A 13,044-nucleotide genomic window follows, 5' to 3' on the forward strand; every position below is an offset into this window, starting at 1 on the left:
GGTGGCAGGCCCCTTAAAATTTCTGTGGAATTTTCTAGTTTTATTAGTTATTATGTTTATTTATTTTGGATGTTTAAATTGTCTTCCAGTTCCAGTTTTAAATGTTCATTAAAATGTAAAGTTTACGGATCTTTTAGAATGTGTTCTTGCATTATTATTTTTGCCATTACCGTTATATTATTTAAAAACTGTGTCAAAACAATATTATCGTTTATCGCAATAACTTCTGGAACAATTTATCGTCCAGCAAAATTTGTTATCGTGACAGGCCTAACCACAACAAACGTGCAAGTCTAGCGCTCGCGGTAGAAATAGCTCGTAGTGTTTCACCAAAGACAAAAGAAAAATCCTACAAATGTTGAAATCTGAATTTTTGTTTACATTTCGTGGAGAAGGAAGTTGCGCTCAGTGTCTTCTTCAGAGGTTTACCTGTCACTTCCTGCAGTGGTTCGTGGTGCAGCGCCCCCACAGACGAGGAGGGGAACAGGTTTTTCACACCGTGCAGCGTGAAAGTGACTCACACCAGCTGAAAATGTAACAAATGTTGCACATTTGCTCCCCGATTGAGCCGAGTCTACCAAACTATCAGGCGTAAAATTCTGTTTTTCCCAGCAACTCTCAGGGAAAAGCACAGGGACGGCCCAGCGGTGTCTGTAGAAGAATGCGCTGCTCAGAAAAAGATAACAAAGACACCAACTTTATGTTTCAGTTTTCTCAGGGGAGAAGAAGAAACACATTGTTGCGGTGGAGGCTGACAATCTGTCTCCATGTGTTTCCCTGCTGTCACAAGGTGGTTTGGCTTCAGGCAGGGAGATGGGAAGAGATGTACCTGTGTGTGTCTGTGTGTCTGTGTGTGTGTGTGCGTGTGTGTGTGTGTGTTTGCAAGTTTGCGTGTGTGTGTACGGAGGGAGTTGTGTGTGGGGGGGGTTGACACCTACCTCCATCTCTCCATTCCTTCCACACACCCTCCCTCTAAGGGTCAGGTAGCAGGCACGGCGCACCCCCTCACACACACACACACACTCCCACTGACTTGGAGCAGCCTCCAGGGAGCACACATGTGCTTCACTCCCTCCCCGGACTGCGCTCGGGCGAAGACAGCATGGGAGGCTGCGAGCCGTGAGGATGGAAAAGAGAGTGTGTGTGATCCAGACCGACTTCCACCAGTACAGAGCCACCGTCGGCCTGCACGGCAGACCCCTGGCACATGTAAGGAACCTGCTATTAGTCCTCTGACGGCGTGCTCCTTTTGGCTTTTGTCTTCCTGTAATCTTCTCGATCTATTCATCATCTCTCTCTTTTTTTTTCGGCTCAGTGTTTAATTTTCACCTCTGTCAGAGTTTGTTTTCACTGAACTCTAAAAGCCTGCCTGACGAGCGGCTCCTCCTCTCAGGATGCCCCACGCCTTCACAGGACGGGGTTTCTCTCATTAGCAGGGGGCGATAGAGAGTGAGTGAGGATGATTCTTAAGGGTTTATTTTTCTAGATTATAGTAAATCCCTCATTGTAAATCCATTTTAAGCCATTTCTAATGTATCTTCTTCTCTGTTGTTTCTCTTTTTCACACACACACACACACACACTCACACACATGTGCTACACACAAACCGCTAAGGAATGCAAACATAGATAAGCATGAGGGACCCTGAAGGCACTTCCTCTGCATATTGGATTAACTACAAACCAGATTTGAGGTTTAGATGAGAAATCCCTCAGACCTTGAAACAGATTGTCGGTTTCTCAATGCTAACATTTTTGTGCGTTTTGCTGATGGACACGCATATTGCACGTAATTGATGATCCCAACATGTTTTCTATCCAAGTTAAGCTTGTACTGTTGCTGCAAATTTCACTCAAACCACTTTTGGTCTTAAGAGTTTTTATTTTCAGCCCTAGCTTCTCATGGTCTCACATGGTCATAGAAATGTTTAAATTAAGGAACATTATGTTGTATGCTGCAATGCCGCACAATCCATTGACTTGATTCAACGAGTCTTGCCTTACCTGTTTCATCATCTTCATGGACATTACTGACCATGAATTTGTTTTTGTGGAAAAAGTTGCTGATTTTAGGACATTCAGCTGCATCTGTTTCCTTCACCACATCATCCTTGCTCTTCCTACTTTCCATCTGCGGAGACCTTCTGGTTCTCCCTGGGTACTCCAGTTTCCTTCCATCGTCCATAAACATGACTGTCTGGTTCATTGGTCTCTCTAAATTGCCCTTGTGTGTGTGTGTGTACATGGTGGTTTATCCTGAGTGTCTCTGTGTTGCCCTGTCATGGACGGGAGGATATTCAGAATGTTCTCGTTTCTCCTTTTCATTTTGCCAACCACAGATGTTTTACCTGAACTAGAGTTTCTGCAGAACAGCTGTAATATGATGCTAACGGGTTTAGAAAACCTGCTCTGACAATGTGTTGCTGTGAATCTTCATAGCTTCATCCATTGACACACTCTGGCGTCTCCTGTCTGCTTCTCTAAAATTAAGTTGTAAGGGTAAACAGTCTACAAGGGAGACCCAGATCATCTCAGGGCCTGGATTTATTTTCTATTTTACAAAAGCTGCTAAAAGTTGTCTAGCATGTGAAAACACGCTGTTACTTTGAAATCAGCTTTTTGGCTGACTAAATCTTGCTGCGTGGTTTGTGTTGTACTCTACATCGAAAGTCACGATTTTGATCACATGTTGGTAATGTCTTCTTAAAGGGGCAGTATTTTGTTTTCCAGGCACACAGTGGCAATTTATATCAGAATCAAGTAACTATGTTGACCTCAGTTGATATAAAAATGCTATATATGTCAAATATGTCATAAACGAAAATTCACTTTGTAATTTAACACCTTGAAATCAGGTCTCTGTCTCTTTACAAACTCCCTCTCTTTCTGAAATTCCGCCTTCAGGAAGTCATCACAACAGCATTTTTACCAGGATTTCACTAGAAGTAGCTTGCATAATGAGCTCAGCTGATGCACAGTTCCACCAGCTGTTTGCTAATTGCTGCTGGCTAGTCTGCAGGAGCTAGTTGGGCTTCTCTGTGAGGCAGAAAGTTGGAAGTTTGGAAACTAAAGTTCCAGGAAGGGCTGCATCTCAGAAGCGGTGGTACGTCCAACTAGGCGGGAGATTACAGGATTTTATTTTATATAATACTGTCTCCTAATGGAAAGTTTGTTTTCCACAGATTTTAATCACCCCATCATTTGAAGCCTGAAGTACTCTTCCTAGCATCTGGCCAAGTCCTGCGTCCATGTTATCTCTCTATGTAATTTCTCAGTATCACACTTACAGCTGGATTCAAGAAGAAAGGCTTTAAAAGTCCTTCATGTGGGTCATCAGGGTCTGATAGAAAACTCAACTCAGGTGTTTTTTTTTTTTAATTCCACTTCTCCTTAGCAGAATCCTGTTGATCTTTAGATCGTTTTTTTTATGGAAGCTGCAGTAAATGCCGTCTTTCATCTGCCTGAGCTGCAGGTCAGCTTTCTCAGTTATTTCAGCCTAAACAGGCCAATAATAATTGACAAGAAAGAAAGAAAAAAAAAGAGAGAGAGAGACTCTCTATGCTCTCTAATGTCAATAGCTATGTGCTCGGTATAATTACCGGCAACAGTCCCGTCACAGATATGATTTAGAAGCTGGTAATAACGTACCTGACCTGGAGTCAGTTGACCGTGAGGGTTAAGTGAACTGCGAGGTGCCGGAGTGATCAAAGGCTGCCTGTGCGTGGCTCCGTGACCCAGATCCAGAGTTCAGCCAGAGGCCAGCTTTTAGAACCACCGGCGCTCCGTTCATCCGGGAACCGTCTACGTGCTGGAGCCTTTTACCAAAACAAACGCTTTTCTCCTTACAACAGAAAGTAATGCAGCGAGTGACGCGAAGCAGGGAGAATGTGCTCTATATGCGGCTTATAAGCGACAACCAGCACCAGCAGCCAGGTGTAATTAAGTCCGGCTGGGAGAGCTGCAGGGTCTGCCGCCTCACATGTTAACATTTAAACCCGAGCAGTGATAGAAAGGACAAGTGAGAGCAGCTGTCGGGACAGACTCTTTGGTGTTCATAGACATGGAAGTGTTGCTGTAGCTTCCTTTTTTATCACCTGCGTCACGTATTTCGTGCGAAACGTATAACGACGGCAAATTCCAACTAACTCCAAAAATACATCAATATTTTCACTCTTGAGCGATTCTTATAACGCCTGAAGAGCATGAAGGTTTTCTAAGATACTGTCAGATTCAATACAAGGTATTTAAGGTGGTGTGAATGGTGCTGAAAATGCTTTTCAAATTCAAAACCTCTAACTTGATTTTATACAACTGTTATAATAACAACTGTATGCTGTTTTTCTTGAGCTGAGGGTTTAGATGAAGCTTCAAATGTAAGAGAACAAACAGGTTTTGTCATTTAATGGTGAAGAAACTGGAGGGAAAATTTTTTTATGAGTATAAATTATGCCATACATCGTCATAATGTGTATGCTGTAGTGCTAAATGCTTGAAAAAGTGTTGTTGGAAAGGAGTTCCCTAATCCCAATAAGGAATTAAAGCTAAAAATAAGATTTTTAATTCTTATCCTACAACAATGTAATGCTTCAGGCCAACTACAATACTTATTTCATTCTTTGGAGACTTGAGATTTGTCTTGGGGTTTGACTTACAATGACTTTATGCTTGTGTTGGACACTGCAAACATCCGCGCAGACATTTTTAAGACATCATGATTAATAAATGTTTATGACAAACAGATTTTACACATCCGTTAATCAATTTGACACTTTTTACATCTGTTGTACTGGACTGAAAAAGGCTGAAACTCAGCCAAGCTTCAAGTCAAAACAGGAAAAACTTCGCTCATGGGTGACATCTGCTCATTGAGCAAATATGGATTAGACTTTGACAAAGAACACTTAATATGGTCATGGCTTACAACGCGAGATGGCTTACAACGCAGAGCCCCTCTGAATGGGCTAAAGGTGAAGCCACTGATGTGTCACATTTATCTTCTTTTGGTGTCCGTTCCCTTTCCCTTGGCATCAGTCGTGAGATTGATGTCGAATGTAGTCTCATAGCCCCTTCCCCCCCAGGCAACTAAGTCCGTTGTACGTTCAAACCGTCTACAGGCAAAGGAAGTTCAAGTGTGTCAGGTGGCTAATCCTTGTGACACCTGCGGACTTAATCTTATTTAGACAACACGGCAATTACTGAAGCACACTTGAGAAAGATGATACTGTGTCTCCCTGTCTGCTTCGCTCACTGAGCTCCGCGGTTTGAGAGATAAATTGGCTGTCAGGTCTCAGAAAGCAGAGCTAATGACAGCTCTTTTCCAGCACTCCAAACTCAAGCAGCGACAGGTTTTCCTACTCTCTGCCTCGTCTTCATGTGTCCCTTTGAAAATTAGACGGAACCCATTCTTTGCTTTGAGTGCCGCTCCAAAACTACTTGTAGACGCTTGTTGGCACTTCAACCTCGAAATGTAAATAGCAGTTTGTCTGCGAGGGACAGGGTTTGCTGAGAGTCTTTTTGTGAAAATGGGCTTGGATCTGGGTTATCTGCTGCTACAAAGAAGCCAAAAAAATGTTGCTATGAAGCAAGAGCGATGCTTTGGTGAGGTATGTTGAACTCTGTCCGTAATGCCAAAAAGATGGAGAACTTTAAATCCGGCTTGATCAATATCAGCTGGAAGGATAACCTGCTTACAGATGACAGCAAAGCACACAGGAAGACACATTTACAAACAGAAAACCAATTTTAAGGCTCGGGATTATAAGATGATGTACTTTTACATTTGTTAATAGTGTGTTTTTGATTTCTCTGAATACATACATTGCTTGGTGAACTTTAATTTTGGCTATTGTTAGTGAACAATGTAAAAGCAGTATCACAGACATAAACAATTACCATATGCACTCATATAATACATATTTGGCCAAATGGTTGCCACGTGGAAAAAAGTAATACATAGATTCAATTACACAATGGCTTTTTGGAATTATAGTGCATTCCTGTCTGAATTTATATACATTTATATATGTACAAAAATAAAAGTAATTAAGTAGCAATTGTTCTTTTACCTTTAGCACATAAAATCTGCACACATTTAGATTTAAATTCAGACATACCTCAAATCACCAACATAATTTATATTTATTCAACAGTGATCAAAACAATGCATTTAATTACTAAATAGGGTCTTGAAATTTAATTGCGACATAAGTTTCTGTTATCCATCCTGATGCATAATCAATGAATTTTAAATCCAAGTTAAAGCAAAAAAAAATTACATTCAGATGTTGTTTACACTCTTACCACCAGATGGCAGTAACGTGCTTCCACATTGACGCTAAATGTGTGTTAGTTATGCATCAAACTGCATCTTAACTGCATCAAGACCAGAAGCGGTTTGAGGTGTAGCAGTCTAAAAGAGTTTAAATTGCTTATTTTCTATCTTTCTGTATCGGCTGTCCTTGCTGCAATGCTAACTTTAGCTTGTATGTTTTGCAAACAAGATGGACAGGTAGTCACGGTGAAGTTAGCTGTGTTACTTTCAATTACATTATTTGCTACAATCAGAACGCCCGCTAACAATACGCTTCCTTATGAAAGAAATTACGTTCTGCTGCTTGTATAAATTTGCTGTTAAACCGTTATACCCTTCAGTTACCACTATGAGGCACCGACAACCCCCAAATGCAACCTTATGATTCATGCTATTTGCTTTGGACGTTTGAAATCATTGGAACGATGTAATGCACATCTTAGATGCATTCACCATAACAAAACAAGTCAATACAAAATGTTACCGTAGTAACAAAAATGGTCCAGTAATACAATACCAAATGGTTTATTGAAATACAAACTGTCAAAAGTGTGCCATAAATTCTAGCTTTATAAATGTGGCAGAGATATTGAATATTTAGGTTAGGGTTGTAGAAGTCCAAGTTCAGAGAAAGTTCCAGATGATTTTAACTTGTAAATTCTCACTTTTTAAGATAAATGGAGTTTTAATGGTGGGTTTTTCACAAAGGCTACTTAATGGAATAATTTCAAATGAAACTGACCCATTTGTTCCAGTTCAGTCACATCATGTTTAACTCTAAAAGGAATGTTTCATTCATCGCTTCTGTTCCTAAATCAAACGTTCTCAGCTAACTGTGCCTAGGCTATATTCAGTCTGGAATTGTAACAATTATTTACCTACAAATGTTTTCTGTGATCTTATTATTCTTGGTCTCTTCTTCTGGTGAAGAACCTAAGGGAAAACTTGCCATCAGATGTAGAGTGGAACATCATGAACCTGCAGCATTAGCACATCTGTGACTCCCTGATGTTTTGTGTTGGAGTAAAACTGATAAGGAAAAAAGAATCTACATTTGTTCTCCGCTGACACAAATCCCAGCACACCCAGCAGCAGCACATGTTATCATCTGGCTGAGCTCGACCTTTGACCCGCCTCGGCCCCTGTACCATGTTGGTGATCAGGTCTGGGTGAAAGAATGCCTTCTGGAGCTTGCATGTGCGCAGAGGCTGGCTGCAGGAGGATGAGTTATATAGCTGTGAGCAGACAGATTGCGTTTTAAAGGAACTAAAAGAGAGTAAGAATTGGGTTATACGAACTGGAACATACATTTTAACCAATGACGTTATATCTGGAAAGACGACAACTATCTACAGTAGATGTCCATCTCTGAGGGAAGATCCCTGATATTTTAGCAGAAAAAATGCTGCAGTTCAGTAGACCATTAATTTTTTTTTTATTTTGTAGAATTTATATTAAAAAAACAAATTTTTTGCTAGCATTTGTTTAATAAATGACTTCTTAAACATGTTCTAAAATATTTCTTACCACTATTTAACAGCAGGCTGAATCAGTTACCTTACAGCAAGAAGGTCCTGGGTTCGAGTCTCAGCTTGGGGTCTTTCTGCTTGGAGTTTGCATGTTCTCCCTGTGCAGGCGTGGTTTCTCTCCAGGTACTCTGGCTCCCCCCCCACAGACTGTTAGGTTTACTGGTCTCTCTAAATTTCCATTAGGTACGAGTGTGTCTGTGTGGTTGTTTGTCCTCTGTGTTTCTGTGTTGCCCTGAGATGGACTGGCAACCTAAATGAGCCAAATGAAAATAAGCTCCCTTAAATTCAAGTGTATCCATTGATATTTATGGCACATTTCCTATCCCAGATTTTTGTAAAGCTTTGATAGGCAGACTGAGATCATTTTTTGTTTGTTGCCCCTAACATCAATAATGTAAAAATATTGGAAAAGTATTTGACACATTTGCTTGTCGCTGTCCTGCATTTGTCAGCCTAATAGTTTATATTGTGATCAGAAGCGACGTCACACTGTGTGAGTGAAAAACCAGTGGTTGTAAAAGTGTTTTTATTGCAAAACAAAGACAGAATTATAAGGGAGGATATTTTAAGCTAGCTTTATGTTTTCATTGGGAATTTGCACAATTAGCATTACCAAAACATTAGCTTTTTTGTGAATAGCCTCGCGAATGCCAATCCTGATGACAGTTCCATTTAATTCAAGTTTATTTAATCAAAGACAAACGTTGTCTTGTATGATGGCTTTCTAGCCACAAACAAAGATTTGCAAACAAAGTCCTCAGCTAAAAAGGAACCTACTGTTCAACCTTCCTGTTATCAGCTGAATGTCTTGCTCTCTCTCACTCTCTCGCAGCCTGAATGAGCTAAAGAAGTATTGTTTAAAATACAAATTCCTTCTAGATAGGCACTACCATCTGCACGCTTCTTCATAATTGCTATTAATTATGCCAACAACTCTGAAAATGACTACTTTCTTCACTCCTTAGCAGTGTTTACCACAAACAGTATTGTTGCTAGGCGACCTGGTAGCACTTAGTCCGATGTGATCCTGAACCAATCAAGCAAAGACCAGTAGCTGATTTTTTACTGAAATTTTTATGAACATTAATACCTTGTCAAAAAATTATATAGTTATTAAAAATATTTAACTTAAAAATATCTACTGTGACTTTCAGATAGTTTAGTTTAGCATAAAATTGAACCTCAGGCAGTGAAGATACATCACAATACAGCTTTCATTTGTCCATTTTTGACTTCTATGTTTTCTCAAATGTCAACAAAGTGTCAACTGATTAAGTTTAAATTTGGATCTACAAAGTTAATTGGGAAAAAAAAACAAACTTTTTTTTTTTTTTTTTTTTTACAGGCAATTTTGTGATAAAATGTAACAATACCAGGAACTGCAGCACTAAAACCTGGACCTCCTCTGAGTCTCTGTTGTGGGAAACATTCAAAAAGTCGAACTTGTTAATTGACTTTTCATCCTTAAAGTCAATTAACTTGACTAGTTTTTTATCTTGTTGATGCAATGGAAAGCCGGTAGGAGGCCAGTCAATTAAGAGGCAACGATAAGCGGTCACACACACATAAGTCTGTGTGTGTTTGTGCTCATGCATGCATGTGGATGTATTTTAGAGGGCAAAATGAGCACAAGTGAATGAGGGAGGGAGCAAGAGAGAGACAGAGAGAGAGACGGTGGTGGGGGGTAGACCCTCTAACTCCAGACAGATGTAAACCAAAGTCAGGGAGTTTCAGTCCGAGCCGGACCGTCGAGTCCGGTGTGTGTGAATCCGCGTGAGAGTCTCTGGGTGCTGCGTCAGTTTCTTTCTTTTTTTTTTTTTTTTTAATTATCACTCCTGCATGCTCATTCAGACGAGGAAGGGATGAGGGAGAGAGAAGAGCTCAAGCAAGCCAAGGAGCAGAGCGAGTTGCTCCTGTCCAGAATCCATGAACTTGAGGAGGAGAACAATCAACTTAACAAGGAAAAGAATGAGGTGATCACCAAATGCCAAGTCGTAAGTCTCCACTGCATTGTTGTTGTTTTTCTTCTTCTTCTCATTATCTCTAAACGATTTCCCGAGGGGGGATTAAACTGACGATACTTTAGGAGTCATTATTGGTGATTACATCTAGGTTTTCCGCTTGATAAAGAGTTTTCGACATGATCATTGGAGCAACTATTAGGAAGGTAATGATACCCTGAGAGGGATGCTGCTGCTGCTGCTGCCATGGCAGTGGCTATGAATCTCTTAATGCTGTGGTTGCTACCACTTGCTTTCACCATTTTCCATCACCTAATTGTGAGAGCAGGAAGAGAAAGTATTTTTCTAACAGCAGCGCATTAAAGCGTCGTGCTGTTTCCTGGCCTTAAGCTTAGCTAGTTTGTGAATGTTTTATTTACTGTGCGGTAGATGCTTTACCACAATGTCAATAGAAGAAAAAAAACAAAAAAACACCTGAGGTTCTTGTCTCACCATAAATGCTGTAAATGTAACTTAATCACCCTAAAACACAAGGATTGATTACAAACTGTGTCCGTACCTTTATATTTGTATTTAGTGATGGTCTCCATGAAGTTAATGGAGTCTTTGCATCCTCTTTGGGTGGCATTCTCTTTGAAAAGAAGGTAGGAAGTAAATGCAGTGCAGCAGCGGTAGTAGTAGTGCGAGGCATCTGTTTTCTTTTAAGCCAGCACAGCATCAACACTGAATCCATCAAACGTTGCTGAACAGGAGCTGTGGATGAACACGAGATGATTCCATCTCTAGAAACATGTAATTAAAGCAGATCTAATACCGAGTGAACGATTTAAAATAATTAAATTCAGGTGTTCCAAACAAATCAGCGGTGTAATGTAGCAAGTTAGCTGGTGAGATTCCCTCACTTCTAACCATTCAATGCAAAGCGTTGGTGGTATTATGACACATTTTAAGCTATTGGAAACAATTGGAGAACTTCACTGTAAAGATTTCCACGATAAACCTGCCACATCCAAATCTTAGATAAACTAGTATGCAAAGTGTTGGTTGTCGAAGTGTAAACAACATCACCTCTGGACCGTGTGTTCCTCCCAGTGAACCAGTCTGGGGTTGACAGTTTCCATTAGAGTGGCACTGGTCTCACTATGTTTCTGTGTCAAGTGTAAAGGCTGATGCATAGGTGTTTATAGTGTGGCGCCGGTTTTCGGTACTTGGACTTTCCCCATTAGTTCAATTGAAAGGAACTCTAAGTGTCTCGGCACATAAAGATGTTTTGGACAACTTCATGCAACCAACTCTGAGGGGAACAGCTTGGGGGTGATGCCAGCATGGCTGCACCAGTACGTCAGTGGATTGGCCTTGACATAGCACCTTCTGGATTCAAGTTTGTTTGGCAGCAAATATGGATTGTGGTTTCGTTTACAAAGACCCAGTCAATCATGACTACTCAACTGCCTTTACACTTTGACTCACATTCATAGTCATTTGTACCCCTGTGAAGAGGTCGGTAGGCAACGTGTTGTTTTGCCAATGAAAACGGTGGAAAGGAGCTGCAACCAAACTCACATTCCCTCCCTCTCTTGATGCAAATAACATTTTAAAGGTTTGTGGTCACTACCTTTCCAGCTTCTGTGGTTTTCCAGTAGTCCCACTGTAGGTTGTAAAATCTAAAAAAGGTATTCAACTTTCATACTTTAGGAAAAAAAAAAGCGTTAGAAGTTTCTGGATCTAAAGATTCACATGCTAAGTTTTCTTTAATCACACAACCTTTGAGCAATCGGAGCTCTACAAACGAAAAATGGGACGGATTTCGGTTTCCAAAGTTAGAATTGACTCAACCACCGAAGTAAAGCTTTTCTTCTGCTTTCTAGAGCATTTTGATTATTTATTCACAGGTAATAATTGTTTCATAGTCAACTACTGAACCAACAATGAATGAAACTGACTACAGCGAACCATTGAATGTGTTTCTAACAGGTCTGAACCAAGCATGGAAAATCAATCATTCTGTTCAAAATAAAAAATACTTCATTAGGTAGATCATTTGCTCTTCCAAAATGAAGCCCAAAGTTAATTTTCATAATAAAAGTCTCAATTTCTAAAACTGTAGATCGCTGTCAAAGTATTAACTAAACAATGACCAATTGAAAATCTTTTTTTGTCATCACTTGAAAATAAACCTCAGATTATTTTCAAAATAAAAGTAAAACTGCAGGATCCACACATTAACTGGTCTACACCAAGAACAATAAAATCTGTTAAAATGAATGCTAATACTTTGACATATTGGTTCAATGCAGTGAATTAAATAAATGTTGAATATTCCCAATAGACTTTTTCAGAAAATATTTTTATTGGTATTACTATTATTATTATTGTAGTATTTTTATTTATCTTGATCTCTTTATAAACTCTTACAGTATAAATACAAGTTTGTTTTTTCCCCCGAATTTAGACACAATCAGTAGAAATATTGACCTCAAATTAGGTTCAGATGCCATGTAATTTCTTTCCTCTTGCATTTTTTATGCAAACTCCAAATGAACATTATTTTTCTGCTCCGTCACATAAAATATCCAGGAGTTTGTGCTTGTAATTTGACAAAATGTCAGATAAATAAATAAAATTAAGGGTTGCAAATACTTTTGATGATCAGCATAACCTGCAATTTATTTATTTTTTTGTGCTTTTTTGTTGACAAATTGGGCTGAACTATTCGAAGAGAAAAGCATCCAGATAAATTAAAAATCTTTATTTCTTTTTTTTTCTACCAACCGCAATATCGTTAAAGATTTAGAAACTGAAAACCTATTAATAAGTTATTTATTAGGAAAATAACGAGTGTCTCCAGAGAGAGTCTGCTGTAATGGCATAGTGGTCCGTCTGAGTGTGACAGAGCAGATTTTGTTGGGATTCTGAAGATTTAGTGTGAAAGTATGGATCATCCGTGCTGCTGTTGCCAGTGTTTGTGGAAAAGGCTCCTGGCTCACAGGATTTCATCTTTACTCCTCCAGCTGAACTGCTTAGCAGACGTCGATTTAACACACCATCAGCTGAATCAAGGAGGAGCTGGGCCTCAGATTTAGGATTTTACTTCTGTCTGGGTTTGAAAACTGGGTCGGTGCTCTTCTGTGTCTTTAATATGTATATGTGTGTGTGTGTGTGTGTGTGTGTGTGTGTGTGTGTGTGTGTGTGTGTGTGTGTGTGTGTGTGTGTGTACGGTATCACACAGCACATGTACTGACAG

The 13,044-nt window shown here is 39.8% G+C and overlaps 1 protein-coding gene across 1 annotated transcript in view; it reads left to right on the forward strand.

Moving 5' to 3' along the window:
• Nucleotides 1-9,565: 9,565 nt before the first annotated feature.
• LOC106938550 (myosin-6-like) overlaps nt 9,566-13,044 on the forward strand; it is a gene marked incomplete at its 3' end in the record, with an annotated part of 19,579 nt that continues 16,100 nt past the window's right edge. The window contains exon 1 of the mRNA XM_015020643.1: nt 9,566-9,833. Coding sequence (XP_014876129.1) covers nt 9,702-9,833 — 132 coding nt within the window. The remainder of the gene's footprint in view (nt 9,834-13,044) is intronic.

Source organism: Poecilia latipinna, unplaced genomic scaffold (assembly GCF_001443285.1).
Source record: "Poecilia latipinna isolate Pla-1442-1.1 unplaced genomic scaffold, P_latipinna-1.0 Scaffold2624, whole genome shotgun sequence".
Classification (NCBI taxonomy): Eukaryota; Metazoa; Chordata; class Actinopteri; order Cyprinodontiformes; family Poeciliidae; genus Poecilia; species Poecilia latipinna.